The sequence below is a fragment of the Martes martes genome (assembly GCF_963455335.1).
Source record: "Martes martes genome assembly, chromosome: 9".
NCBI classification, from domain to species: domain Eukaryota; kingdom Metazoa; phylum Chordata; class Mammalia; order Carnivora; family Mustelidae; genus Martes; species Martes martes.
The window spans coordinates 52,127,765-52,155,374 of record NC_137896.1 but is presented as its reverse complement, the minus strand read 5'-3'; the positions used below and the strand labels follow the sequence as shown (position 1 = coordinate 52,155,374).

The following is a 27,610-nucleotide window of genomic DNA, read 5'->3' as shown; positions in this document are numbered from 1 at the left end:
CTCACTGTTAGAGGCTTTATCATGTGGCTATTTATTCAACAAGTACAGTATAATCATATTAATAAAAACTTGGATTATACAGATTTAAACAGTGATTTAAACATGGCCTCTTATGTGCAAAACTTTTAGTAAGTTACTACTTTAACATTTATTTTAAAACTGAAAAATAATTTCAGTACTGATGCACAGACTGAATTGTTCATCATTTATTCTTTTTCTACCTTGTGGTGCATGCCACTTGAGCTGGCACACAAGGACTTGGTGTATTTTGTAAGTATTTTATAAACCACGCTGTTTATAGGACTTGAAGTATCTTACTTGAGGTGACAATTGTGTTATTTTGAAACATTTGTGATTGTTAGAAAATATCCTGTAACACTATCACACTGTTCATTAAATAGTAGTATTAGTGGCTATCCAAAAATACTTTTGGTACCAAAGTTAAATATGATGAATCTCTTCTATAAAGGTTGGGAAAAAAATGCTGCAATAAAGTATACATTTTGGAGGAGAGCTAGTACCTTTTTATACACAGAGATGAAATAGAAAACTAAAAACCATTTAAACTAAAATATGCTCTAAGAGATGTGGATTTACACTTTCTCGGAATGTGTTGTTCCTGCTTTACACTCAGTTTAATTAATTTTGAATATGATATCTGTTGCTTAAAATACCTAAGTGTACTCTGTTTATAAGCATTTACTGTGTGCTTTCACTATGCTGACAATTGGGGATACAGTATTGAACAAAACAGAAGTAATTTGATTTGTCTGTATTGAGTTTTCCATTCAAGGCCTCTAAGGTGAGGATGCATTAGGAGCTGAATTAAAACCCTTCCCCCCACAGAAGCAATCTAGCCTACTTTTTTGGGGTAACATTTATTGTGGTATAATTCACATGTACATACAGTTCACTCATTTTAAAGCATATAATTCCGAGGTTTTTAGTATATTCACAGGGTTCTGCAACCATTACCACAATCAGTTTTGAATAGTTTCATCACCCCAAGAAAAACCTCTAACCTCTACCAGTTACCACCCTTCCCCATTTCCCCCTAGTTCCTCCAGCCCTAGAAACCAGTGATGGACTATCTCTGTAAGTTTGCCTATTGTGGACATTTCTTTTTTTTTTTTTTTTTTAAGATTTTATTTATTTATTTGACAGAGAGAGATCACAAGTAGGCAGAGAGAGAGGAGGAAGCAGGCTCTCTGCTGAGCAGAGAGCCCAATGTGGGGCTCGATCCCAGGACCCTGGGATCATGACCTGAGCCGAGGGCAGAGGCTTTAACCTACTGAGCCACCCAGGCGCCTCCCTATTGTGGACATTTCTTATAAATAACTTTTGTGTCTGGCTTCTTTCGCTTAATGTGTTCAAGTATATCTACATTGTAGCATATATATGCATTTATTGATTTTTATGACTGAATAATATTCCATTGTATGGATATGCCACATTTCATTTATCCATTCATCTGTTGATGGCCACTTGGGTTGGTTTTACTTTTTGGCTATTACAATAATACTGCTGTGATAGCATAAAACATTTGATATAAACAGAATGAATTTTCTTTTCCTTGTGCTTCAGGTATGTTAAGGACTTTTTTCATTTGTAGTAATTTTTTTTATTTACAGAAGTAAAATTCACTTTTGTGTATGTGTATCTGTTTTCTCTGAGTTCTTACACATGCCTGAATTCTTTTAATTCCCACCAAAGACAGGATAGAATAATTCCAACACACCCAGAATTCCTTCGTATCATCCCTTTGTAGTCAGATCCTCCCCTACCCATATCTTTTAGCAACTGCTGATCTGTTTTCTGTTTCTATATTTTTGCGTTTTCCAGACCAACATATGAATGAAATCCTATAGTATAGGATTTCATATGAATGAAATCCTACAGTATAGGCATTTGTCTATCCCTAAGTAGTAGTCCATTGTGTGGCTATAACACAGTTTATTCATTGATCCATGGAAGGTCATTTCCAATTTATTTTGCTCTTTTTCTAGTTTCTCAAAGTGGAGCCATTCTTCGTTTCTAGTATAGTTAATGTTCTAAGTTTCTAGGAACTGTTCAGCTCCATCCCAAAACTTTTACTCTGTGGTATTTTAATTTTCTTTCAGTTTAAAATACTTATTTTCCTTGAGGTATTCTTTTGGTACATGCATTAGGTAGTATGTTGCTTCCAAATATTTGGTGATATTCCACGTATTCTGGTATTGATTTCTAGTTTAATACCTTTATTGTCTGTGAACGTATTTTGAGTAATTTCAGTTCTTACAGTTTTAATGAAGGCTGTCTTGGTGATTGTTGTGCACTTGAGAGGAATGTGTAGTCTGCTCTTTTGGGGTAGTGTTTTATGTTAATTAGATCAAGCTAATTGATGCTGTGCTGTCCTAGTCTCAATATATTATCTTTGACTACTTTTTTGTTTCCTTATTCTTTTTATTAATGAGAAGACTGTTGCGAGGCATAACTGTAGATTTGTCTGTTTCTCCTATTAATTTTTGCTTAATGTACTTAGAAAGTGTTCCTTCTCCTTCTGTTTTCTAGAAGACATTGTAGGAATTGCTAGTCTTTCTTTCTTAAATGTTTGAAAGAACTCAGTACTGAAACCATTTGGTCCTGGAATGATATTAATTGATTGATGATACATTTTCTTTAGTAGATGTAGGCCTATTCAGATTATCTATTTCTTCTTCTATGAGTTTTGGTAGGTTGTGACTTTCAAGGAATTGGTCCATTTCATTTATGTTAATCAAATTTGTGGGTGTAATGGTGTCTGTGGTGTCTAAATTAAAATTTATTACCCTTTTAATACCCATCAATTAAAAGTGAGTACTGATGGCTCTTGTTTCATTTCTTTTCCTTTTTTAAAAATTATTTGTTTGAGAGAGAGAGCGCGCACGAACAGGGGGAGGGGCAGAGGGAGAAACAAACTCCCCACTGAGCAGAGATCTGCAGGAGGGGCTCAATCCCAGGACCCCAGGATCATGACTGGAACTGGAGCCAGACGCTTTGACTGAGCCACTCAGGCGCCCCTTGTTTCATTTCTTTTTTCCTTTTCTTTCTTTTTTTTTTTTAGAGAGAGTTTATTTGACAGAGATCACAAGTAGGCAGAGAGGCAGGCAGAGAGAGAGAGAAAGAGAGGAGGAAGCAGGCTCCCTGCCAAGCAGAGAGCCTGATGCGGGACTCGATCCCAGGACCCCGAGATCATGACCTGAGCCGAAGGCATTCTTAACCCACTGAGCCACCCAGGCGCCTCCTTGTTTCATTTCTAATATTAATAATTTGCATCTTGTTTTCTTGGTTAGCCTACTGTGGGTTTATCGGTTTTTATTGACATTTTCAAAAAACCAGCTTTTGATTTTGTTGTTTTCCTCTTTTAATTTCCTGCTTTATTGATTTTTGCTATACTTTTCATTTTTTTCTAATCTTTAATTTTATATTGCTCTTCTTTCTCTAGTTTCTTAAGGTAGGAGTTCATTGATTTTAGATTTTTTTCTTAAAGATTTTATTTATTTGAGAGAGGAAGGGAGAGAGCACGAGCCCAGGGGAGGGGCAGAGGGAGAGGGAGAAGCAGACTTCCCACTGAGCAAGGATCCTGATGCAGGGCTCAGTCTAGGAACCCTGTGATCATGACCTGAGCCAAAGTCACATGCTTTTAATGGACTGAACCACCCAGGCACCCCATTGATGATCTTAATGTATGCATGCATTCAGTACTGTAAATTTTCCCTTCCTTGCTTTTGTTGCATTTTATAAGTTTTGATAAGTTGTAGTTTCATATTTATTTAAAAATATTTTTAATTTATCTAGAGGCCTTTGTATATATGTATTATTTTTTGAAAATGGGTTGTTTAATCTCTTAATATTTGGAATTTCTCAAGCTATATTTCTGGCAATGATTTCTAGCTTAATTCCTTTGTTGACTGAGTATATATACTTTGTATGATTTCTGTTCTGTTGAATTTGTTGAGGTGCGTTTTATGGGCCAGAATGTGGTTTTTTTGGGTAAATCATCTATGTTGCTTTCTGTTACTATATTTTTTCATTTGTAAAATTCCCACTTGACTCTTTTTATACCTTCAGTTTTTTTGCTGAGAACTTGTTATCTTTTCATTTATTTTAAAGAATATTTGCTCTTATATCCTGGAGCATTGTTACAGTAGCTTCTTTAAAGTTTTTTTCTGCTCATTCAACACATGGATCATTTCATGATAACCCCCAACCCCTGGCTGAGGAGAGTTGGCTTTTCTTGGGACTTTTTTCCATCTCTGTCATTGCAGCTTCGGTTTTGGAGCTTCTGTAGCACTGAGGCTGGAATATGAGTTGGTGGGGAAGGAAAAACCCTGGAAGATACTTACCACTGGATTATAACTCAAGTCTTGGGGTTCTTTTTTTTTTTTTTTAATATTTTATTTATTTATTTGTCGGACAGAAATCACAAGTAGGCAGGGAGGCAGGCAGAGAGAGGAGGAAGCAAACTCCCCACGGAGGAGAGAGCCGGACGTGGGGCTTGATCCCAGGACCCTGGGATCACGACCTGAGCCGAAGGCAGAGGCTTTAACCCGCTGAGCCATCCAGGTGCCCAAAATCTTGGGGTTCTTAATCCTCCTGCTTTATCCACCTTTCAGAGGCTTTTTATACTTGCTTTATCTGTTTCAGTCCAGTTCAATAGTAGGTATTGGAAAAGATAGGATGGAGTGTGGAATGGGAGAGATAGGGTGAAGTGTGCTTATTCCATTATGTCCAGAATTCTCAAGTCCTCAATTTCTTTTAAAATAGGAATATGATCCTTTTTGTCAGTCAGTATTTAATGGCATAGTTATTTTTTACTTCCTCTTTGCAGAAATCCCAGAGTGAAGAAATAGCTAACTCTGCTGACAGTATGTATACAGGTGGGAGTAAAGTGACTGCACCATTTTTATGTAAATCTGAAGAACCTGATTTTATTACCAAATCTCTTAGTTCACCACCTGTTTCTTCTGGAACTGTGGATAAACCTGTAGATTTGTCTACTAGAAAGGAAAATGATGCAGATTCTACAAGCCAAGGTAAAATTTAATACGTTTACAAAAATCTTAGGCATACATTACATAAGGTCACCTACCTCTGCGTTTGAGAAAATAGATTCAAATGTCAATTCTAAAAACTCCCTTCCCTTAAAACATATTTGAAACGTATAAAGGGGCATGAAATATTTGTAATAATAACCAGAAAATCATACTGCCTTGTCAACAAAGATAATAAACATGTATTTTTATTGTTAGAGTTGTCGTTATTAAGGAATATGAAGCGCTGTGACTCTGACCTTTCTACCTGAGAATAAATAACAAGTATGCCTAGTGGAGATTTTTCTTTGTGATAGGAATATTTGAATATTGTTTGAATTATCATTGAAGTATATTAAAATTTATATATGAAGTAATTGTAGATATTACAATAAGGTGGTTAAATTTTTATGGTACTACCTCAGTGTCTTTTTCTCTGTGTGCTTTATTAGATTAATCAGTTATAGTAATCAAGACCTGATATGCTTTCCTCCATGTTTTTTCATTTCAGTTGATATTGGGGGTGGGAATCTTTTATAATTATATTCCTTTAAAATTGCTTGTCTGTTTTACCTAATTTGTTTCAGAAGTAGTCTTGAATAATGCACAATTACTATATTTATAGGCACTTGAGAGTCCTTATGTGTTAGAAGAGGAAGTAATTTCAGACCTAAAAATCTCATGTTTTCAGAAAATAAAAGTAGGGCTTAGTAATCTAAGAGATCATGTAGTTACACATTGTCAGGATTAAGACCCCCAAACTCCTGGTGACCAAAGATGAGAAAGATGTTCATTTTTTTTTTTTTTTTTGAGCTTATTTAGGATAGAGATTCTTTATGCATGTCTTTTTTGAAACTCTGCCTGTGAATGAAAGTTTTAGATTATAGAAAACTGTAAGTTCTATTATTTGGCTTAGTATAGATCTACATCTCATTTTAATTTTTTTTTTAAGATTCTATTTATTTGACAGAGAGAGACAGAGAGCGAGAGAGGGAACAAGCAGGGGGAGGGAGAAAGGGAGAAGCAGGCTCTCTGCTGTGGAGGGAACCCGATGCAGGGCTTGATTCCAGGACTTATGATCTGACCTGAAGGCAGATCCTTAATGACTGAGCCACCCAGGTGCCCTACATTTTTAAAAAAGATTTTTGGTGTGCTGTTGGTATAGTTTGTCATGAGAGTAGTACCTGTACACTTTACACTGAAGAAGTTCAAAATTGGTTGTATTTTGTAACTGTCCTTTAGAGAAATAATCAGAAGACAAATGCTTCACACCACACACCCAAACCCTTTGGTAGTATAGAACATCCCAACCCATTCTCTCTTGGTCCTGGGTAAAAGCTTTGATGTTCAGTATATATTAAATGAAATGTTAAATTATTCTTTTCCTTTTGCCAGTGGAAAGCAAAACAGTTTCATTTGGATTTGGAAGTAGCGCAGGGCTGTCATTTGCAGACTTGGCTTCCAGTAATTCTGGGGATTTTGCTTTTGGTTCTAAAGGTAAGATCAAGAGGAGAGATTTTAAAGATCATGTTACAGAATCAAACACAACTGAAAGAACTAGTTCTTTGCCAAGTGTTGTAACTAAGTTGGACATTTCTTCCCTCATCTCACCTTCCATTTTGTTTAAGGGTTTTAATAAGGAAGGACTTTTATATTTTACTATTATTTTCAACATTTATTAATATAAACCATGAGAATTTTCTCTTAATTCACTATAAATCCTGTTGGTAGTCTTTCCCATCCTGAAATGTAGAACCATCTTTCCAGTTCCGGAATTACCTTGATTTTGGTGCGTTGTTCTTTGAATTATACTTTTGGATTTGGTTTTTGTGAATATTTCAGATTTGTGCATCTTATTTTTTAAGGAGATGACTTTATAGCTTTCTATTTTTCTAGTTTCCTTGATCGAGTTTGAATATAAGGCTTGTGCTGATTTATCACTATAAATTTATGGTTGATGAGGTTTCCCATCTTTTTCAGTGGTTTTCTGTTTTTGTGCATTTTGTATCATTTGTAGAAAATAATATATTACTTGATTGTTTCAAGTTTATTAGCATATTACTTTCTCTTTCTTATAATGACTATCATATTTCTGATTATAGCACCACCTAAGTTGTTCTTATACAAGATGCTTGATTTGTGGAATAAATGTTATTAAAAATATATACTTACATGATTTATGTAATTCAGAATAGTGTTCTTCCCACCCACATGCTTACACTTTTTTCACAGCGCCTGCCATTTACAGACGCACATGTAAAACTTTCAGAAATTACCTTCAGGTATTGTTTGTTATGCTGGAATTAATATCCTCACCGATGTCAAGTTGCTATATATTTTTTTAATGTATAGTAGCCTGAAGTCAGAAGATAATAAGCCCTTATAGATAGTTATCCGTACACAAAAAATTATCAAATAAAAGTTGATGAGTTAGGATGCCTGTTTTTCAGTGTAACCTTTTCAAAGTACTCTATCCATACTGTGCAGTAAAGTGTGAAATAGGCTAGACTCAAACCTCATGACATTTACTTCTCACCACCACTTGTCATTTTTTGCTGAGGTGACTTACCAAGTTCTTTGTTAACTACATTTCTTACTCTATTTTGTTCTTAGATATGGCAGGAATTTGTGCTGTCTTTTCAAAGAAGTACCTTTTGGTTTGGACAGTTCTCCTTTTGTTTGTGTTTCTGATTAATCTTTAGATTTTTTCATTACTTTATTTTTAATTAGGTTTTTTGTAAGAGGTCATAAATTTCACCAGAATGTGGGTGTCCATCTTCCTTACTCTTTCCCTCCCTCCCTCCCTCCCTTCCCTCCTTCCTTTCATTCTTTCTTTCTTTTTTAAATATATAACTTGTTCCTGGCATTGCATGGACCTTTCTGATTTTAAACTTTCTGTTTTGGTTGGTTTTAGGTTCAGAGGAATCTTTTTTTCCTCTTCTTATTTGCATATTCTTTTTCTGTAATGATTCTTTTTTTTTTTTTTTTTTAAATCTGCTCCTGTTCATTTTTTGTTGTGATTTTGTTTTTTTTTAACTCATTTTCTTTGCAAGCTCTATTCACATAGGTCTGTCAATCATTCCACATCTGTTGTGTAATATTTAATACAGAAACTAAGAGAATAATAAGGGGGTTCCTGTTTAAAAATCACCTGCCTTCGTCAGTAATCACTATTTTATCTATTTCCTTCAGATTTTGTAATGTTTTTGTAAACCTGTTCTTATAGTGCAAGTCTCCTACGTCCTGTTGCCTAGAACTGTTACTGTGAAATTGTGATTATTGACATGTATAACTTATATTTTTACTATAAAATTCTTCCTCCTGGTTTTCAAAAAACCTTGGCTTCATATTAGAATTTCCTGGGAGGTTTTTCATTTTTTGGTTTTTTTTTTTAAAAAAACAAAGCAAAACATTATATTGGACTCTCTGGGCGTGGTAGCCTAGGCATTGATATCTTAAAAGTTCCTGTGTGATTCTTACAATTCACCCAGCATTAAGAACCACTGAGACATTTTGGAATTTTCTGCCATACCTCTCAAGGGTCTTTTGGGGTAATTAAAAATTTTTCTTTGCTTGGGAGTTCCTGAACCAGTTTTGTGTTCTATTTTTGTTTTTAAGAGAGAAAGAGGAGAGAGTGTGTGCATATATGCAAGAGCTTTGGTGGGGGACAAAGTGAGGGGGGAGAGAGAATCTTAAGCAGGCTTCACGCCCAGCGCGGAGCCTTTGTGCTACATGATCTCACAACTCTGAGATCCTGACCTAAGCCAAAATCAAGAGTTGGTTGCTTGACCAACTGAGCCACTTAGGCACCCCTCTTTTGCAATATCTTCCTAAGGACTTTTGTCTTCTTTCTCTTTTTTGAAGTTTTTTTTCCTCTCTTTTTTTTTCCTCTCCCCACTAAATTTGGCGTAGAGGGAGTTACTGTTACTAGATACTCATTTTGTGCTTTCTTCAAGGTGCTGAGTTACTTTTTAAATTATCTGTGATATTTTTGCCCCTTAAGAGTTTTTAGCACTGGATATAGAATTTTCTAAGATAGTGATTCATCAACAAGTGATGAAAAGCTAAGAGATGTTTCTTTTCTCTAAGACAGTGAGGAATGTATTAGCAGGCTGAGATGGGGATGAAGAAGTAACTAGTTTTCATCTTCTCCAAGGCCTAAGGGAGAGTAACAATCTTTGTTTCTCTGCATGGGAATAGGGAGTCTTCAGCACCAACAGCCTGGTATCCCTTGAGGATAGTTGGGAGTCAGTGAGCTTCTCCCTGTGCTACCTTCTACCACCTGGCCAAGAAATCTAAGCTGCAACACTAGTTACTTCAGGAAGAAGTTGAGGTAGAAAAGCTATAAATGTGTTTAGGCTGCTTTGACTACTTTGGAGGTAGCAGGTATGGCCTCTTTGAGAGGACATTTTTAGGTTTAAAAGTTATTTTTCATATGTGATAAAATGTTTTATGAAGTAAATTACCTTTGGAGCCGAGCTAATTGTTCAAAATTTCCGGGGTATGTGTTAAGAATGTGCTTCATTACTGGAAGTTCTTGCATAGTTCAGTATCATGAAATTTGCCGGAGGCTCAGATGATCTTATCTTTGTTTTTTTTTTTTTTTTAATTAAATTTTTTTTTTTAAGATTTTTTAATTTATTTGTTAGAGAGAGAGAGAGCGAGCGCGGAGCACAGGCAGACAGAGTGGCAGGCAGAGGCTGAGGGGGAAGCAGGCTCCCCGCTGAGCAAGGAGCCGGATGTGGGACTCGATCCCTGGACGCTGGGATCATGACCTGAGCCGAAGGCAGCTGTTTAACCAACTGAGCCACCCAGGCGTCCCAGATGATCTTATCTTTGTAGCTCAAAGCATATACAGTACTCTGTACTGTGAGTAGTACTGTGTGCTCACTATATGAGTTAAACTTGTCAGAGTAATATAATTTTAAGCATTTTTACTAAAAGTATATGTCATATCACTGGAAATTACAGGCCTTAAGAAGGTAACAGGGGGATTAAAAGCATATAAAATTTGATACCACTGTTTAAATATCCTAATTTATTTATCAGATAAGAATTTCCAGTGGGCAAATACTGGAGCAGCTGTGTTTGGAGCACAGTCAACCAGTAAAGTTGGCGAAGATGAAGATGGTAGTGATGAAGAAGTAGTTCACAATGAAGATATCCATTTTGAACCAATAGTGTCATTACCTGAGGTAAATATTAAAAGAATGGAACACTTACTAATAACTTCACATTTTAAATTTAAAACTTGACATAGGCTTGACTTGCAGGACTAACTTTGTTTGCATTTCTTTCAGAATATTTACCCTTTCAAGTGGAAGCTTTTTATTACTATATATATATTTATATATATACACATATAAATATAGATTCTACATGAAATTGCTGGGAAGAACTAAGTTTTTTCATATCTTTTTAGAATATCTTGTTTTCATAATATAATTCTGGAAGTAAAAAGTATCCAGCCTCATACTTGCCAAAATCCTTTCAATGAAAAGTAAACTACATTTTCTGGACAAGAACGTTATTTTAGGCAAATTATTTTGTCGGTTTTCAACTACAATCAGTAGTTAATATTTCTCTTCAAGAGCACTTTTTGGAATCTCTTCTGTCCCATAAAACAATGTATTTACTTTCCAAAAGGAGGAAGAATACTATATAAGAGAAATATTTCATGACAAATCAGGTCTTTACTGCTTCATCCAAATCAGATGTATTCCTAGCCCTTGGATATTACCATTTATCTTGATACTGTAGTTCAAATTCCGTTAATGTCATTGCAAAGACAATATTGTGTGGAATTTGGATCTTTGGAATTTGTCATGTAATATGTTAAAAGCAGCAGCTTATAATTTTATTTGCTGTCATAGGTAGAAGTAAAATCTGGAGAAGAAGATGAAGAAATTTTATTTAAAGAGAGAGCCAAACTCTATAGATGGGATCGAGAGGTCAGTCAGTGGAAAGAGCGTGGTGTAGGAGACATAAAGATTCTTTGGCATACAATGAAGAATTACTACCGGATCCTAATGAGAAGAGACCAGGTTTTTAAAGTGTGTGCAAACCATGTCATCACCAAAACAATGGAATTAAAACCCTTGAATGTTTCGAACAATGCTTTAGTTTGGACTGCCTCAGATTATGCTGGTGAGTTCTATATTCAAATGCTACTTTTTACTTTTTTGGTCCTTTCTAAAATCCGTAACAAATATGTAAGACAGCTTATAACAGTTATTTTAATATTAAATATTTAAAATTAAATATATGTTGTTTTGTTGTTTAATAGATGGAGAAGCCAAAGTGGAACAGCTTGCAGTAAGGTTTAAAACCAAAGAAATGGCTGATTGTTTTAAAAAAAAATTTGAAGAATGTCAACAGAATTTATTGAAACTCCAGAAAGGACAAGTATCACTGACAGCAGAGTTATCGAAGGAGACAAATCCTGTGGTGTTTTTTGATGTTTGCGCAGACGATGAACCTCTAGGACGTATAACCATGGAATTATTTTCAAACATTGTTCCTCAGACTGCGGAGAACTTCAGAGCACTCTGCACTGGAGAGAAAGGCTTTGGCTTCAAGAACTCCATTTTTCACAGAGTAATTCCAGATTTTATTTGCCAAGTAAGTATTTAATTGTGTATCACAGTTGAAGTCTAGAAAAGTGAACCACACTAACTTGGGAAATTTGAGTGTTTCTCTTCACCTGGAATTTTCTTAAGATTTCTTTAGCTTTTCTGCATAGTAGTTGGTGTCATATCCAACTTCCTGTCCCCACAAACAGTTTCAACCTAAAATGGTTTAAATTTCTGTTACCTTGAAACCTGCTAGAAATTGAGGGTGGGCAAAAGACCTTTTCATTTTTGTCTTTCAAAAATGGGTATTTCTTAGTTTTCAAACCACATTCTCAAGGAAGTTGAGTTTTTAGGACTTAACATTGTAGTGGTAGATCTGTGTGTATTTTATTATTTTCTTCAAAACTCTTATTAATTGAAATCTTCTTTCAGGGGGGAGATATCACCAAACATGATGGAACAGGAGGACGATCTATCTATGGAGATAAATTTGAAGATGAAAATTTTAATGTGAAACATACTGGTCCTGGCTTACTATCAATGGCCAATCGAGGCCGGGATACCAATAATTCTCAGTTTTTTATAACACTGAAAAAAGCAGAACATTTGGACTTTAAGCATGTAGTATTTGGGTTTGTTAAGGATGGCATGGATACTGTGAAAAAGATTGAATCATTTGGCTCTCCTATAGGGTCTGTTAGTCGAAGAATTAGTATCACAGAATGTGGACAGATATAAAATCATTGTTTTTTCTAGTAAATTTTACCTGTATAAACAGTTGAATTGAAGCTTAGCTGTTGTGACAATATGGTAATAATTATGTTCAGCTTTTGAAAATGGACGTTTCCAATGTATAAATGTACAATTGCAGCTTATAGCTGTTGTCACTTTTTAATGTGTTATAATTGACCTTGCATGGTGTGAAATAAAAGTTTAAACACTGGTGTAAATCAGGTGTACTTGTGTTTATGTACTCCTGACATATCTGTATTAAAATGGAATAATACTAATCTTGTTAAAAGCAATAGACCTTCTCAAACTATTGAAGGAATATGATATATGCAATTTAATTTTACCTTTTAAGATACTGGATTTCCTGCATGGATAAATTTACCATTTGAATAAAGGGACCACAACTTGGATAATTTTTATTTTAGATTTGAAATATATTTGGTAATTTTAAATATTGGTGTGCTCATTTATGCATAGAGACTCACTTATGAATGGGTAGAGCCACAGAGGGTAGAGACTTAACCAAAGTGCTCTTCTATAATCCTTGCACCTCCTGTATAGTTAAATTAACTTTTAAGTAGAGTACCTTCTTTTCTTAAATGATATGTAGTTTCCTGTGCCCTTTCAAAGGTATTAAATTAATTTTTACATTTTAAACAAGTATTTCCTTAGTTTTTTTTGTTTTTGTTTTTTAACTTCTCTGTCATCTGTTTCTACTACCTCAAACTGCAGCTTGGTTCTGATAGAACTTGAATTTTTCCTTGCAGTTGTTGTGATAAAGTATGACTATTTTAAAAAGGTCTATACCATGTTCTTTGGTTAAAGATTTGCTTTATACTAGATTGTTGCAGTACCTTTTTCTGGTGAATTTTGTAGCAAAAATAAAGTGACAATTGTTAACAGCCATGACATTTAAAAAACTTATTACTTGTGCATCTAGTTGTTTGTTCATCTTAGAGCCAAAGTAAAGAGGACAATTAAAGTTCTGTAAATCAGACTACCACATAATTTCCAAGGCTCCCAAGAAAGTGACTTCTTTACAAGTTTGATACATACACACTAAAAATTTATTTGGAAATGATTAGTATCAAAAGTTAGGCAAACTGCTAAAAAGGTGGTGGAGGGGGTTAGTGAGGGGGAGATGTTCTCATACTACTCAATATACAACTATAAAGAATCTAGAGCACAAAATTTTATGTATTCTGATTACCAACAGTGACTGCCTTCTACCCTCCTGTGTTCTTCCAAGTGAAATCATCTCTTTTTTTTAAGTGAAAGACAGTAGCATTTATTCTGTTTGGGGATTTGGAAATAGGTTATCGTATAATACCCGATCAGCCACCAGACAGGAGGGGAGGGATGTCATGTGTCTGTTGTGTGTGAGTAATGAATGATGGAAATGAATGATGGGGCATTAATGACAAAGACTTTGTGTCACATTTCAGGAAAGGACTTTGTTATTTCTTTTTGTTATTTAATTGCTAATGTAGTATAAATCCAAGACATGTATTCCCCCCCCCCCCCCCGCCACTGGCTTGACTTTATGTTGTCTCATTAGAAATCTGTTTAAAACAGAGTATAAAAAATTATTTATACATTGTAAGTAATATTTGATGGCAAAGAGTATTGGTATAAATGATTTTCAGATAACTACTTTTTAAAATGATCTTCTAAACCTTTGACATTTGAAGAACTTGAAAGATACTCCAGAGAATCTAGGATTTGTTAGTCCAGACATGCTGTTGAACATTCACAATTTAGAAAAGTAAAGGATCACACTAGTGTGATTGTATAAATGAGAAAAATTAAGTGGTTTTTCAGTTATTCCTTTCAATTAGTCTCGGTTTAATAGAGGATTTGGGTTGGTATACCATCCCAATACATATTGGGCATGTACAAATGCCTGGCCCCGTTCTGGGTATTGGGAAAAGCTGTTAAAAAAAAGAAAAGTACATGCTCTTACATTCATTACATTGATACAGGGAATTTACATTCTAATACTGCTTTTTTTTTTTTTTTAAATTTTAAGATTTTATTTATTTGACAGAGAGCCAGATATTGGGCTCCATCCCAGGACCCTGAGATCATGACCTGAGCCAAGGCAGAGGCTTAATCCGCTGAGCCACCCAGGCACCCCCTCTAACACTGCTTTTTAAGATACATATGGAACCCAGGCCAATGGCAGGGCAAGTAAGGGAGTAAATCCTTTTTGAGAATTCTGTGTCTTGCAGTACGATGTATTCTTGATTTTTGCCTTTTTACAGTTAGCAAAGGCCATCTTGATTAAAGAACACTACTTTCGTATGTCCAAACGCACCCTAAATACACGTAAGCTTTATTAGAGCCAAGAGAGGGTTGCCACCAAGTCAGGTTTGGACCGTCCTGGTGACCACGTCGTCTGGGGACGTAGCGTGTACGCATTCCCACATGCACGCAAGGCGCAGAGGTTACGGAGCAAGTGGTGGCTTCCGGAGAAGCCGTGGGGGTGCCTGAGGCTACGGCTGAGCGCCCTCCCGTGAGGGGCCACACCTGCTAAGGTGTAACTGCTGCGGACGACCGGACTCTTTGTTTGGTAGCAAGTAGCAAAAAATTGAAGTCAAAGATAAAACGCCATTTATCAGCCCAGTTAACACAGGAGTAAAGGAATTGGTCGTTAAATCATTCAGCAGGAAAAACGTTTGTAACACCAGGACATTTTTAACGCAGTACAGAGAGTGAGAGAGGGACTCCAGTTTGCGCTTCTCTTCCTCGCCTCCGACTCCCGGGCTCAACTTAAGTGGCCGCGCTCCTCTGGCCACGCCCCTCTGGCCACGCCCGCCGCCGCCCTGTCAGGCTGGGCCTCCTCGCGTTTCCGCGTTGCTCCCGACCATCCCCCCCAAGGGGGCGGGGCGGGGCGCACCGTGCGTCACGTCGCCGTTCCGTTGCGCGAGCTCCGCCTCTGCGCGCCCCGCAGCTCTGTGTTTGAAAGCTGTTCCCGGGGAGACAACGGCGACCTCGGCGCGCTATGGAGCCGCGGCTAGTGAAACCGCCCGGGCAGGATTTGGTAGTGGAGCGTCTCAAAAGCCGCTACGGACTAGGGGGCAGCCGCTTCGCCGAGGTGAGGCCTAGCCCTTCACCTCGACCCTTCCCTGTGTCCGCGGGCAGGTTCCGGCAGGTGTGAAGCATCCCGCCGGCGCCTCGCCCGAAGCCTCGGGGCCGCGGTGCCGAAGGACGGCTCCCGGGAGGGGGAGTGACTCTCCGGACCTCGAGCCGCTCTGCCGGAAACAGGGTTAGCGAAAGGAGGCGGGAGGAGCAGAAGTTTTTTGTGGCCGCAGATGCTCGCTCCCGATGTGGGAAAAACAGATTTTCTACCAGAAAAATTCCTTCACCATAAACTCTTGAAGGATTATGATGTATCAGACACGGTGGTATGGCACGTTAATTTACAAGTGACTGGTGTGGAGTTCAAAAAGCAATTTTAATTCCTTTAAAACCCTTCCTATTTGGAAATAATTCCAAACTTGAAGTTGCAGGAATAATGCAAAGAACTCTTTTGGACACTTCGCTTGGATTCATCTGTTAACATTTTGCCACATTTGCGTTACTATTATCTTCCTAGTTTTGACTTTATATACACCCCCTTTCCCGCTGAACTATTGAAGGGTGGCTTGCAGGCACTGTGATACTTTTACCCCCAAATATGAATACTTAAGTGTATTTTCTAGGAATAAGGATATTCTCTTATATATCCACGGTAATAAATTAAGGAGACTTACCATTTACACAATAATACGTAATGTATAGTGTGTATTCAAATTTCACCAATTATCTCAATAATGTCCTTTGTAAAATTTTCCCCCGGTGCAGATACAATCCACAAATAAGCATTGCATTTAGTTTTCTGTTGCCTTTATTCTGAAACAGGTTCTTAAGTCTTTGCCTTTCATAATGTTGATATTTTTGAAGAGTATAGGACAACTGAGTTTCTCTGAATACACTTCATGACTAGATAGATACCGGTTTTATGCATTTTTGGCAGGAGTGATGTATATGTTGCTCCTGTTCATTAGGAGACCTGTGATGCTTTGTCCCATTATTGGTGATAAAAATTTTGACCACTTGGTTAAGGTAGTGTCTTACCAGTTTGTCCACTTTAACCTTTGTAATTATCCCTTGTACTTAATACATAATTTGTGGGGAACTCTTTTGAGACTGTAGATTGATTCTTAATATATAAATTAAATATGTCTTTTTTCTTTTAAGTATGATTTTTCAAGTTTTGGTCAGGCTAAATGGAAGAGAAGATCTCTAACCTCCCCAGGTAAGCTGATGGAGTATTTTTTTTATATTTGGGAGTTTTAACATTTAATCTGAGAGAAAATAATAATCAAGATTTTGGGAGTTTACATGTGTAAGATGTCTTTAAAATCAAATGAATTCTTTTTGGTGTTTCAGTTACAGCATTTTTGCCTTTAAAAACTTAAAAAATAAATAGTGTATTAGGTAAAGAAAACTAATTGCTATTTTTTTAAAGCATAAACTTTTCCAAGTTACAGGGGTAATAATTGTTGCACTGGAAGAACTTATCAAATGTACTTGATAAGGATCATTATACTGTGAGATTGGGTCGATTGGAACATTATGTGGTAATCTGGAACTAACATATATAGCTAATTAACCATTAGTCTTGATTTGCTGATTCTTCTTCAGTGATGTTTTTATTAGTAAGTATAATCATTGAATTTTGAGATTATAGCAGAAACAGTATCTTTAAAAGTTTATCAGATGGTAGATTAGAGAATTTCATTTTTTTCCAAGTTTATTTCATTTCGAAATTTTGTAAACACTCTTCCAAAACATTCCTTCAATATGATTTAAAAAACCCCAATTATTACTGAGTCTGGTATCTTAAAAATATCTTAAAATTGTATTTTAGTTTTGAAATTTGCCCTAAAATTTCCAGCTTTTTTTTTTTTTAAGATTGTATTTTATTTATTTGACAGAGAGAGAGAGATCACAAATAGGCAGAGAGGCAGGCAGAGAGAGAGGGGGAAGCAGGCCCCCCGCTGAGCAGAGATTCCCAGGACCCTGGGATTATGACCTGAGCTAAAGGCAGAGACTTTAACCCACTGAGCCACCCAGGTGCCCCAAATTTCCAGCTTTTTAAAATATAACTAAAGGGGCGCATGAGTGGCTCAGTCATTAAATGTCTACTTTCAGCTCACTTCATGATCCCAGGGTCCTGGAATTGAGCCCTGCATGAGGCTCCCTGCTCTGCGAGAAGCCTGCTTCTCCCTCCCCCAAACCCCCTGCCTGTGTTCTCTCTCTCACTGTCTCTCTGTCAAATAAATAAATAAAATCTTTTAAAGAATAAAATATATAACTAAAAAGTTTAGCTCATTTAATTTCTGATGGTGAAAAATGCATTTTAGGCAAGGGTGCATAGATTTCAATGACATGGATGGAACTATAGCATATTGTGCTAAGCGAAATAAGTCAGAGAAAGACAAATACCATAGGATTTCACTTATAGGTGGAATTTAAGAAACAAAACAGATGAACATAGGGGAAAGAAAGGAAAAAATAAGATAAAAACAGAGAGGGAGGCAAACCACAAGAGACTTAACTATAGGGAACAAATTGAGTGTTGCTGGAGGAGAGGAGGGTGGGGGAAGAGGTAATTGGATAATGGGCATTAAGGTGGGCACTTATGTAATGAGCGCTGAGTGTTATACACAACTGATGAATCACTAAATTCTGCCTCTGGAACTAATTGTTAAAAAATCAGATGATTCCAAAAAATTTTTTTTAATTTCTAAATTTCTTATCAGAGAAGCTCTTTTGTCTTTTACTCAGTTTAGATAGAGGCTAATAGTCTGTTTAGTGTTTAGGGGTGCCTGGGTGGTACAGTCACTTAAGTGTCTGACTCTTGGTTTTAGTTCAGGTCAGGATCTCAGGGTTGTGAGATCAAGCCCTGTGTTGGGCTCCATGCTCAGTGCAAAGTCTGAGATTCTCTGTCTCTCTGCCCCTCCCACTCATGCTCTCTGTCTAATAAAAAAAAGTTTAATGTTTAAAATATATAAAATTATAAAATAAAATTTTTAATATTTGAAGACTGATGACATATAATGATTAGATAGAAAGAAGACTGGATTCTAAATTTTAATCTTTCCGTTTGTTGGTTCTGTTACTTGGATAACTTCAGGTAACTTCTCTGGTCCTTAGACTTCACATCATTGGAATAGGGTTAAAGGCGCCTATTCTGCTTACTTCATAGTAAGCTAGTTGTTGCTAAGATCAAATAAGGTAATAAATGAAAGAGCATTTTGAAATCAGTAATTTGATTTGATGCCTATTTTCTGAAGTTTTCATTACAGAGACATACAGATAAGAAATCTTTAGGTACCTTTAGAAGCCTAGAATGAGATTCATATCTGATTTTAGTAATCTCTGCTATTTTCTTTTTTGTTAACAGATGGTTTGGATATCTTCTCATCTGGAGATAAAGTGGATTCATCATTAAGATGTTATTCTGATGAAGGAAAGCTTTGCACAACACCGCTTTGTAGTTCATTCAAACACTTAAATGTGAATTGGTAAAGTACCTTGAATCCTTAGTAGTACTCTCTCTTTGGTATCTAAAAAAACCGAGATTAAAGGGTGGATTGTTTGTCTTTGCTTTTTTTCTGAGAGGAAGTACAAGCAGTCTGAGCCTGCTGAATGGTTGAAGAGACTGATTTATTAATTTTTACTGAACATCTCTGTGATAAAATCATAAACCTAACATTATGTTTGGTGGTATAATGGAAAGTTATTTGCACAGTATGAAAGATGAACAATTATTTTTCTGGTTATTCATCCAGGACCCAAATGAAAACCCTGCCCCCCCCCCCTTTTTTTTCAAAGGACCTAGGATAAAAATGAATGCAGAGTTGTTAGACAGTGATATTTAACTCAGTATCCATTGTGTGTCTACTAGTGTGGTAAGCTATATTTTAGGTAGTTGAGAGAGATTGAAGAAATCAGTCTAGAGTGATGCTAACTACATGCAGAGTGCTGGGCTGTGAGTGGGTGAAACCAATATAAAAATAGTGGAAGCTAAGGAGAAATGAAATTTTGAATTAGATAAAATTAAATGCCATAAATATGTGGCAGAAGGAGGTGCTGAGTGCATCAAGAAGGGGTAAATGTTTTGAAATAATGTTAAATCATAAAGATGTATACATATACAAAATGAAATGTTGAGATAATCATGGGGAGAAGAAAATGTAACTGCCAAAAATATATGTATATTATTAAGGTAATTGATATTTGGATGCTTGAATTTTTTATTAATTGCCTCATTTTCTTCATTCATGTAAAACACATAGAACAGTGCTTAGTACATAGAAAAGCACTCAAATGCTTTATTATCATTATTATTACTATTTCATTTGGTATTCTCAAAGTAGCTTTGTTGATGTGGTTTTAAGATTTGCTCATGAGGTAGACTGAATATAGAGTAAGGAAAGTAAAAATTGTTTTTGAGATAATTATGAATTTCTGGAAATGATTTTCTCGTATTTAACTGATACTTTTATCATTTTTGTTATCATAAATGGTTTGGGTGTAATTTCAAGTTATAACTTGAAGCTTTTGAACTATGAAAGTTTTTATAACATTAAACATTTTTTTTTCACAGTCTCTAGTTATGATCTAATCTGGATTATAGTGCTGTCCAGCATAGTAGCCACAGGGCACAGGAGGCTACTGAGTACTTGAAATACAAGTACGAAATATACACCGGATTTTAAAGATGAATGAAAGAATGCAAAATACCTTAATTTTTTAATACTGATTATGTATTAAAATAATCTTTTAGATATACTGTTGAAATTTTGTGGCTTTATGTTTTTAATATGGCTACTAGAGAATTTTAAATTGCCTTATGTGACTTGAATTATATTCCTCTGAGCAGCATTGCTCTAGAAATTTCAACTTTGAGATCATCTTTTTGGAGAGAACACCTGTTTTTACCTTTTACTAGCTAGGTCAGTTATTTAAATTCTTTAGGTTTCAGTTTCTTCCTGTTAAGTGTTAGCTCTTTTAGCTAAAATTAGACCTAATAGTAGCTGGTATATCTACCTCACAGAAGTATTAGGAATCATAAGAAAGAGTATGGAAGTCATAGAGCGTTCTACAAGTATATGTCATTTTAAATTAAGCCCATTGGAATATATAGAAAGGTACCTGTAGTGACTTTTTAGGATCAGTGGTTTACTTTTCACATTTTGTTTTCCATGTTTAAAAATGTTTGCTTGTTACATTTTTTCAATTGTTATGCTGTTAATATTTGAAAAGCAGTTTTGTCTTTTTAAAATGCTATAGAAAACTTCCAGAATGCTGTATTAGATTTTTTTTTTTAAAGCCTAGATCATGAACTGGATTCTTTTCAAGATTTGAAGCAACAAGAAACAAAAGAAGAGTTAATTGAGAATGATCATAGAATTAGTACCTCTAAAATAACCAAACAGTCTTTTAAAGACATAGAAAAAGGTAAAAGAGATAATCATTTTAGAATAGTTACTTAAGAAGATGCTTTGTCAGGGCATCTGGCTGGCTCAGTACGTAGAGCATGTGGCTCTTCATCTCAGGCTTATAAGTTTAAGCCCCACATTGGGTGTAGAGATTACTTAAAAATAAAATCTTCACAAAAGTAGCTTTGTCAAGTAGAGCACATAAAGCTTATCCCATAGTAATAACACTGGTCCTCAGGTGTATGTATATTTCTGTGTTCTATATTTTTGTAAGCCATGAGATATTAACTGTGCTTATTGTTAACTAAAGGAGAAGAGAAAAATAAACTTCATTATTTTCCAGAAGCATTATGTTCTCAAAATTATCAAAATAAGTTAGTAATCAGTTGAATATTTTTTATAATGTCTTCATATTTCTTCGTATTAGTATTTGTTAGAAAGTCATTAAATACTGTGGTAGAGTTGAGTAATCCTTTAATATTTTAAGACAGTACTCCAGATTACTTAAGGTATAGCTTCATCAGGCACTTCTTTAGTAACTCTCTCTCTCCATGTGGCTGCATGTCATAGTTTTGTCAGCATTTCAAGGCAACAGGCAACCAGAGTGGCTGCAGGACTTTGAGAAGAGTGTTGCCCCTTTGATAGACTTTTTGCATCTCTTCTGGGCATATATTGTCTACACACAACACATGCTCATTTCTCCCTTCCCACTCTTCATTATCTTCTTTCTATTCACCTCAGCATTTGAAAGTGAAAAGTAATTCTGCCTGGACTTGTGTTTCTTGCTACGTGGTGTATTTTCCCACTGAAAAACAATAGAAAATACAGGATAATCTAAAAGAAAAAAAGAGTTGAATGTATTTAAAAGTTGACATAATTAAGGAATATTTAAGCTGTGGACTTTGAAATGGGAACCTAGAGAGGCAAGCAAAGCAATGAAAGTGTCTTTCACTTTGGGGGCACCTGGGTGGCCCAGTCGGTTGGGCATCTAACTCTTGATTTCAGCTAGGGTTGTGATCTCAGGATCCTGGGATAGAGCCCAGTGTAGGGCTCTGTGCTCCCCTGGAGTCTCCTGGGATTCTTTCTCCCTCTCCTTCTGCCTCTCTTCCCCTCCTATACTCTAAATAAATAAATAAGTAAATAAAATCTCTTAAAAAATGGAACTTTCACTTTAAGGGCATTTGCTGAACTGAGTGAGGTGAAAATTTTTTTTTTTTTTAAGATTTATTTATTAGGGAGTGCGTCTGCTTGCATGCACATGTGGAGAAGGGGGAACAGAGGGAGAGGGAGAAAGAATCCCAAGTGGACTCCATGCAGAGTGCAGAGTCCCACATGGTGCTTGATCTCACTACTCTGAGATCATGATCTAAGCTGAACTCAAGAGGTGGTGCTTAACAGACTGAGCCAGTCAGGCCCTCTAGAACTTTTTTCTTTGTTAAAAATTTGTGTTTTGTTTTTTTTTTTTATTTTGGCTCCCTAAGGTCTGTCCAAGATGGGGAGTACAGTAAGAGACCCCTTTCTTAAAGCTAGGGTTCTCAAGAAGGCTAATGCAAGTTAAAACACTTTCAGTACTAACAGAAAATAAATTCTGGCAATATAGTGTTGGTAAAGAAGTGAAGCAAAAGGAACTTGTTCATCCATTGCTTTTGGGAGAGTAAATTAATATAGGAGAGTAAATTAATATAACCACTTTGGCAAACAGTTTGGCATCACTGGCACAGTTGAACCTGCACATGTCCCTTATGGTCCAGCAATATTGCTGGTAATCATATACCCTAGAGAAACTCTTGAATATGTGTACCAGCAGCCACATGCAAGACTGTAGAGCACCTGTGTAGACAAAGAGCTCAAATATCCACCTGTAGTGGATGTTGACGTATAAAAATATAAAATAGGATAAAGTAGTGAAGATTTTTGAACCTGATTCTGTCATTAATACAAGAACATATTTAAAAGAGGTAATAGAAATTACATAATTACATCATTATATAAATTACAGACATTATACGAGGTTTAAAACCAGGCAAAACAAAGTCTTAATTTTTTATTAAATTTTTACCCAGATAGTAAAAAATTAAAAAAAATAAAGCAATGATTAATGCTGTATTTGGGCTAGGTTAATTTGGTTTAGAGGAGAGAAGGGAATGTGATTAAGGGTTTCTGATGTAACTTTACATTTCGTGGCCTAGGCAGGTAATACCTGAGTGTTTTTATGCACTTTAAAGTCCATTTTGAAGTTATTTCAGACTTACAGAAAAATTGTAGAAAGAGCATAGAGAATTTTCTGTAAGGCATTCACCCAGATTTTCTAATTTTAATATTTACCACATTTGCTATATATAATTCTTTTTGCATATAATACTGGAGACTTGAAAAAATTTTTTCATTTAAATTCAATTTAGGTAACATAGTGTATTATTAATTTCAGGGATAGAATTTAGTGATTCATTGGTTGCCTATAACAGCTAGTGCTCATTACATCAAGTGCCCTCCTTAATGCCCATCACTCAGTTATCCTTTCCACCCACCTACATTCCTCCAGCCACCCTCAGTTTGTTCCCTATAGTTAACAGACTTTCATGGTTTGCCTCCCTCTCTGTTTTTATCTTATTTTATTTTTCCTTTCCTTCCCCTGTGTTCATCTGTTTTGTTTCTTAAATTCCACCTACGAGTGAAATCATGCAGTATTTATCTTTGGCTTATTTCACTTAGTGTAATACCCTATAGTTCCATCCATGTCATTTTAAGTGGCAAGATTTCATTCTTTTTGATGACTGAGTACTATTCTACTGTGTGTGTGTGTGTGTGTGTGTGTGTGTGTGTGTGTATATATGTGTATATATATATGTGTACATGTGTATATGTATGTGTATATGTATATATATAACACACATATATACATACGTACATACCACATCTTCTTTATCCATTTACCTATTGATGGACATCTGAGCTCTTTCCACATTTTGGCTATTGTGGACGTTGCTGCTATAAACGTTTATTCGGGTGCACGTGCCCCTTCGGATCACTATTTTTGTGTCCTTTGGATAAATATCTAGTAGTGCAGTTTCTGGGTCATAGGGTAGTTCTATTTTTAACTTTTTGAAGAACCTCCATACTGTTTTTAATACTGGAGACCTTTTTTTTAAAGATTTTATTTATTTATTTGACAGAGATCACAAGTAGGCAGAGCAGCAGGCAGAGAGAGAGGGGGAAGCAGGGTCCCCGCTGAGCAGAGAGCCCGACTCGGGGCTCGATCCCAGGACCCTGGGATCATGACCTGAGCCGAAGGCAGAGGCTTAACCCACTGAGCCGCCCAGGCGCCCCAATACTGGAGACTTTTTAACAGTACTGCAATTCATATTTAAAATAACTCTTCCTGAAGAGTACTCTGAGAATACTTAAAACTATAAATTAATAAGCTTTATAATTTAATTTCTTTTTTAACAGTTGCCCAGCCAACTAATGTGGCATCAAATTCAAGAAATTGGACTGAATGTTGTAGTAATGCAAATGACTCCCCTCTGAGACGCGTCAACTGTTCAACATCTAAAGCACCAAACAAGCGGAGAATACTTCCACATCAGATTAATCAGATCTATGATGAATTATTTCAAATACATCAGAAACTGCAGGTAAGAACTAAAAACTGAATTGAGAATTGAGATATATTTATGTTCTAAGTACGAGACATATATAAAATTTGAATACAGAGTATTTCATTTTAATTATTTTGGATAAGTGTGTTGAGACAAAGTCAAAAGGGAACAAACACAAATTTATCACAAGGAACAAACAAATTTATTATAATATTGAAGGGAAAAATTCATAGCTGAGGGAAAAAATAAATGGTGTTTTTAGGTATAGGCATATTTCTTAGATTCCAACTGTTTTCCTGTTTTGTGTTCATTTCTTTATTTCCCTCCCATCCTTGCTTAAGAAATAAAACAAAATCTTGGGATACCTGGGTGGCTCAGTCAGTTAAGCATCTGCCTTCAGCTCAGGTCATGATCTCAAGGTCCCAGAATTGAGTCCCACTTCGGGCTTCTTGCTCTGGCAGGGAGCCCGCTTCTGCCTCTGCCTGCTGTTCTCCTTGCTTGTGCTTTCTCTCTTGTGTGCGCTGTCTCTCTCTCTCTGACAGATGAATAAGATCTTTTTTTAACAACAAAAAAAAAGAAATAAAATCTGGTTAAGTGTAGTTTTTTTTTTAAGTTTATTTTTTTTTATTAATCTCTACACCCAACATGGGGCTTGAACTCACAACCCTGAGTCACTTGCTCCTCCAACTGAGCCAACCAAGTGCCCCTAAAGTGTGCTTTTTGAAGTAGTGTCATGATTCATTATTTTACATATGTAAGAAGTTCTCACCAGAATTCGATGCAGAACATTGGTATTTATTGTCTTTAGGATTTCTTTGTTTCTAAAGGATGTACTTCATGTATTTATCAAGTGTCCACTAGGTGGGAGTACAGAAGGGAGGAAAAGTACGTGTAATACACAATTCCTGACCAAAATTGTTATAGTTGGAATTCTGCTATATTTGTATATAAGGAAATAAACATTTTTTAAAAAACCAGTATCTAAAAAAATACTCCAGTATCTCATTTTGTTTGAATAATTCAAGTTATAATTACCATAGCATTTCAGAAAAAGATTATTTTGGCCTAAAATCACTGGTGAACAGTTCAGGAAGAGACATAACTTGGTACTTGACTGAGGTAAAATTTAGAAAGGAGAGGAGTGGGAAGGGCATTCCAGGTGGCAAGAGTTGGGGGTGGGAGGTTTTTGGAAAGGAGTGATTTGTTAGACTGAACTTACCAGCCTGGGGAAGGAACGCTCAGGCTGGCTACAGGTTTTTAAGCAAGTGAGTGACAGAGTTATAAATAGTCCACTGGGAAGATTCCTGTGCTAATACTTTATGAGATAAAAAAGAATAAGCAAAGTGTTAAAGATAGATCATTTATTGCAAACACAATAAAGACATATTTTTTAAAACATGAAGTGAAGTGAATTAATCTTGTTTAATCTGTAGTAAAATCTAACTTAAAAAATTTTTTTTGGTCTTCTATTATGTTGGTCATCGTTAAGTATACACATTTTGTCATATTTTGTGATTTTATTCAGCATATGTTTGAATACTTGTTAATATGCCTTTGTGTGCTTAGTGTTGAATATATAGAAGTAGATAAAATATATATGGTTCTTGCCACACATAGCTTTTTAGAATCAATTGTAAGTACCCATATAGTTAGTCTTAAAAATTTAAGTGAATAGTTCAGATATAATATGAAACCTGATTAGGATAGATTGGTAAGGTTTTCTGAGAAAGTATCATTTAACTTATACCCTAGAGGAAGAATAGGGGATTCACCTACTAGACTGTGATAGTCTAATATGAGAAGCCCCAGAAGCATGATGATATATTCGTTCAAAGAAAATGTAGTTGGTAACTGAGGATTTTTAGAGCAGGGGAGTTGCTTAATCTAACGTATAGTTAAATCAATTGGTTGGAGGGACATAGGTATGGAAGTTGGGAGATTGGGTAGAATATCCTACTGTAATGCTGCAGGTGAGAGGTGATGGTAACTTGGACTGGGTGGTGGCAGAGAAATGGAATTGAATAGATTAGAGATTGCTTTTGGAGGTAAAATGGGCTAGTATGATGAGTTTGATGTGCTATAGGGAGAATAGGTGTCTAGGATAATTTCCACATTTCTGGTTTGTACAACTTGGAGAAAGAATCAATATAGGTAGAAAGATCATGATTTTAGTTTGGAGTGGATTAGGTTTGAGACTTTAATGGAGACCTAATGTAAATAAATATATCAGCCTGGCATTTAGAACATATGTCTTAGATGGGTGTCTAAATTGGTAGTAATTTACATGTATTTCTTTTCTTTCTTTCTTTCTTTTTTAAAGGTTTTATTTATTTAATTGACAGAGAGAGAGAGATCTCAAGTAGGCAGAGAAGCAGGCAGAGGGAGAGGTGGGGAAGCAGGCCCCCTGCTGAGAAGACAGCCTGATGCGGGGCTCTATCCCAGGACCCTGAGATCATGACCTGAGCCAAAGGCAGAGGCTTAACCCACTGAGCCACCCAGGTGCCCCTACACATATAGATATTTAAAGCTGTCACCAGTACGTGAGATCTAGACAGAGGGCAGAGTGTCAAGAGATGTAGATGTCTTGGTGGTGTCTTGGGTTGGATGAGGGCCTTCGAGATGGAGAGAAGTGGATGGATTCTCAACATTTTTTTTTTTTTAAGATTTTTTATTTATTTATTTGACAGAGAGAGAGAGAGTCAGAGGTCACAAGTAGGCAGAGAGGCAGGCAGAGAGAGGGGGAGGAAGCAGGCTCCTCGCTGAGCAGAGAGCCTGATGCGGGCCTCAGTCCTGGGACCCTGAGATCATGACCCGAGCCGAAGGCAGAGGCCCAACCCACTGAGCCACAGGTGCCCGGATTCTCAACATTTTTAAGAGATGGATCCAGTAGGTCTTGGAGATTGTTTTGATGTGGGAGGTGTGCAGTAGGGTTTTAGTCAAAGATAAAATGCAGGTTTATTCTTTTGGCTGTTGGATAAATCATTCTACTTTTTGCTGAGATAGGGAACAAAACTGGAGGGAGAGAAGATTCTGTTTTTTTCAAACTTACAACTTTAATTTTTGTGTAGGAAACAATTCCTTTATTATGAATATTATCTCTTCATTTGCTGTTTGGTTTTTAAAAGTTCATAAAATACTTAGGAGATACAGAAAAATCTAGA

The 27,610-nt window shown here is 36.1% G+C and overlaps 2 protein-coding genes across 3 annotated transcripts in view; both read left to right on the top strand.

Annotated features, from left to right (window-relative positions):
- LOC308349407 (E3 SUMO-protein ligase RanBP2) overlaps positions 1–13,279 on the top strand; it is a 77,876-nt gene extending 64,597 nt beyond the window's left edge. The window contains exons 25-30 of one of the 2 annotated variants that reach the window (XM_080814077.1): positions 4,850–5,054; positions 6,447–6,548; positions 10,101–10,246; positions 10,925–11,198; positions 11,338–11,672; positions 12,056–13,279. In XM_080814077.1, coding sequence (XP_080670203.1) covers positions 4,850–5,054; positions 6,447–6,548; positions 10,101–10,246; positions 10,925–11,198; positions 11,338–11,672; positions 12,056–12,361 — 1,368 coding nt within the window. In that variant the 3' untranslated portion in view covers positions 12,362–13,279. The remainder of the gene's footprint in view (positions 1–4,849; positions 5,055–6,446; positions 6,549–10,100; positions 10,247–10,924; positions 11,199–11,337; positions 11,673–12,055) is intronic. The other variant, XM_080814078.1, reaches the window with a different exon arrangement.
- A 1,988-nt stretch (positions 13,280–15,267) lies between these two features.
- CCDC138 (coiled-coil domain containing 138) overlaps positions 15,268–27,610 on the top strand; it is a 148,344-nt gene continuing 136,001 nt past the window's right edge. The window contains exons 1-5 of the mRNA XM_080814221.1: positions 15,268–15,452; positions 16,598–16,655; positions 18,810–18,930; positions 20,742–20,869; positions 24,301–24,485. Of these exons, the coding sequence (XP_080670347.1) occupies positions 15,360–15,452; positions 16,598–16,655; positions 18,810–18,930; positions 20,742–20,869; positions 24,301–24,485 (585 nt within the window). The 5' untranslated portion in view covers positions 15,268–15,359. The remainder of the gene's footprint in view (positions 15,453–16,597; positions 16,656–18,809; positions 18,931–20,741; positions 20,870–24,300; positions 24,486–27,610) is intronic.